We start from the raw sequence: 3,382 nt of genomic DNA on the forward strand, positions 1-3,382 counted from the left end.
ATTTCGATACATGAAAATCAAATTTGGGGTGAGTAGTTTATGAGTTATAAATATTCAAAGTTTAGATGATGAGCGGAGAAGTGGAGTGGTACGGGGTTACCCCGCGAAACGTTTGTCCACTTCTCCGCGAAAAAGAAGATCTGTCTTTCTTTGTTGTTCAAAGAGTGGTTGGAAATAAAACATATTATGCTTGTCATCGGTCAGGTTCTTCCCGAAAAGAAGGTACAGGTAAGAGAATGAAATGGTCAGAAACTTGTAAAACTGGAAAAATTTGTCCAGCTGGAATGATATTAACAAATAATGAAGGTCAAGTGACAGTAGAATTTAGAAGAACACATGTAGGCCATGCATTAAACATGAAATTTTTATATCTGTCAAAAGAAGAAAGGGATGAACTGGCTGGTAGAATTAAATCTGGAGTGACTTTTGAACGTATTTTGGATGATATTCGAAAATCAGCATCTACAGCAGAAAGTGTTGATCGTTTCCATGCTGTCGACAAACGAGACTTGCATAATATTGTAAGAGATTATGATTTAGACAGAGATATTGTACATACAAATGATGCTTTTAGCACAGAAATATGGGTGCAAGAACAGATGTTACTTAAGGAGAAATCACCAATAATATATTTTAAAAACCAGGGATGTGAAAAAGAAGGTCCACTACTGAAAGAAGATTTTATGATTGTAATTATGACACTTTATCAAAAAGATGTTTTGGTAAAATACGCGACCGATCGAATTTGCATTGACAGCACCCATGGAACAACCAGTCATGACTTTCAGCTTACAACATTGCTTACTGTTGATGAATTTGGAGCAGGTTGTCCAGTAGCATTTTGTATAAGTAATAGAATTGATTCGGTGGCTATGTCAAGATTTTTTTTGTCTGTAAAAGAAAAAGTAGGTTTAATTTCAACAAAAGTATTAATGTCTGATGATACTTCAACATACATAAACGCTTGGTCAAATGTAATGATAGAACCACAACATCATTTGCTTTGTAACTGGCACGTAGATAGAAGTTGGAGAAAAAATCTCAATAAGATTAAATCCCTTACTAAACAGTCAGAAGTATACAAAGCTTGCCGTACATTAATGGAAATTATGGATGTAGACCAGTTCCAAAATTCTATAGAATGCTTTATCGCAATGCTTAAAGACGACGACGAAACAAAAGATTTTGGTAATTATTTTGAAAGTTATTACTCTCATAGACCCAAAGCATGGGCATTCTGTTATAGACATGATTTATCTTTGAACACAAATATGTATCTGGAAGCGATGCACAAGAAAATAAAATATTGTTACATGCAAGGCAAACAAAATAGAAGAGTCGACAAATGTATTAGTTTGCTGATGCGCTTCGCTAGGGATATGATGTTTGAAAGGACAATACGAATGATGAAAAATAAACCTACATATCGGATGGAACAAATTGCACACAGTCATCACCAAAGCGTACATATTGAAGACAGCAAAATAACAAATATTAACACACACACACGTGGCTCGTACAATCGGCGACATCAGATAAAAGTCCATACTCTGTTACAATTAATAACACAGAAAATTGTATAGGATGTCCTTTGGCATGTCCTAATTGTCATGTGTGTGTCCATCAATTTACATGCACATGTATTGATTACAAAATCAAAGGAAACTTTTGTAAACATGTACATGCATGCATTCGAGTGTCCAATAAAAAATTTGAAATTTCTATTGACGAAGACCGAGAAACATCAGCCTTTGATGAGCATAATCGTAATGTTGTTGAAGGAGTTCAAATAAATTCGGTACATCCAAATGAATCTGTTTCAATATCAACTCGCTTTACAGCTCTACTTAATGCAGCAGTAGGAGTGGCGAATACTGCAACAGATGAAGCCAAACTAAAAGGCATTAAAAAACTTGGAGACCTCGTGCAAATTTTACAACAGGGTCAAACAAATCCAATCAATTCCGGTTCATTTTTCCCAAAAGTATCCAACTTGCCAAGCCACAAAAATATTGCGACACAACGTTTTCATTCTACGAAAAAAAAACATAAAGCATCAACTAACAAATTGACAAAACCAACAGAGGTACAAAAATCCTCAATTCTGGAAACGATTAATAGTGAAGAGCGATCGAGCCAAACAATACATACTGACTTTGATCATGTGTATTATGATGCCTCTTCAAAACCACAATAACTTGTACTACATATACTTATATACTATATACATATTATAAGACATAGATGTATTAAACATCTTTAATTTATTATTTGTTATACATAATTTATTAATATTTTATACTTTTAGCGAAACCATATTTTCCGTTATAACTTCCGAATATTAGTGCAACAATCATAAAACGTTTTACTATAATTTATTTCAAAAATTACTTGGCGCGTCATACACTACCTCTTATCGGTGGTAGTAAGTAAAAATATACGGTTAGGCACCTATACCGTTTGAAGAAAAAATACTTTTAAAAACGATGAATTATTATTATTTTGATTCGATTGAAATCCCATAAACTTGACGCTGCTACTTTAGAACTCACTTCGAAATAACATCACGTAAAATATATTTTACTGGTACGTGAAAATTATGATTTCGAAGTATTGACTAAAACATGAGATCGATAATTCAAGTAAATACCGTAATATAGCACAGTATTCTTTCTCGTACATTTGCTGCAGTGTTTCTTGTTTTATTCTATTTTACACGAGTCTAAATCTGGGAAAGCTTTGTTCGGAGGAGATGAGCAAACACGTGTTAAAAAAAATTAAAGGTGCACAAAACACAAAAAAAAAAGTTTTTTAATTTGAAAGAATGTTAAATTTTGAGAATAGTGGTATAGGTTTTACGTTTCTACTCACATTATTCAATAATTTATGAATTATGAGCAATTTAAAAGAGTCGAGTGACTTAATTAGGCCCGGCTCGTCGTGATATTGCGTATCTTATACGTGTAAAAGTGCACCGCTTCACACAACGCTTTACCAACCTAAACATTTTTTTTTTTTGAAATTTAATTTACATATAAATGTATGGATTAATGTCTTTAAGACGATACAAGTATCATAATTTCAATATATAAAGTTTATTTTTTTTAAATATTAAAAATCATAAAAGAGATAATATAATATTTGAATTTTTATTTGATGAATATAACCTTATAATGGCCATGATGCACAGTTTTACAAAAATATCACATTACAGATTTATTATTAATATTTAAAAAACTAAACGTTGTATAGAATTTCTGATACTTTTATCGTCGTTAACACATAAGATCACACAGTTATACGTAAACTAAATTTCAAAAATCTAAATTTTTAGATTGGCAAATCGTCGTGTGAAGCGAGGAAATTTTACACGTATAAGATA

General features: G+C 32.1%; 1 protein-coding gene across 1 annotated transcript; it reads left to right on the forward strand.

The window, feature by feature from the left end:
• Positions 1–236: 236 nt before the first annotated feature.
• Positions 237–2,197, forward strand: LOC103312022. Its single transcript, XM_008192013.1, has 2 exons — positions 237–1,449; positions 1,584–2,197. Exons 1-2 carry the CDS (start codon positions 237–239, stop codon positions 2,195–2,197), a joined length of 1,827 nt encoding a protein of 608 aa, XP_008190235.1.
• The last annotated feature ends 1,185 nt before the right edge of the window (positions 2,198–3,382 follow it).

This window comes from Acyrthosiphon pisum, chromosome X, assembly GCF_005508785.2.
Source record: "Acyrthosiphon pisum isolate AL4f chromosome X, pea_aphid_22Mar2018_4r6ur, whole genome shotgun sequence".
In the NCBI taxonomy this organism is placed as follows: domain Eukaryota; kingdom Metazoa; phylum Arthropoda; class Insecta; order Hemiptera; family Aphididae; genus Acyrthosiphon; species Acyrthosiphon pisum.

Coding starts and splice junctions, on each gene's coding strand:
- LOC103312022 (XM_008192013.1), top strand. CDS start 237: ATGAAATGGTCAGAAACTTGTAAAACTGGAAAAATTTGTCCAGCTGGA. Junction 1,450..1,583: donor GATGGAACAAATTGCACACA/GTCATCACCAAA, acceptor AAAATTGTATAG/GATGTCCTTTGGCATGTCCT.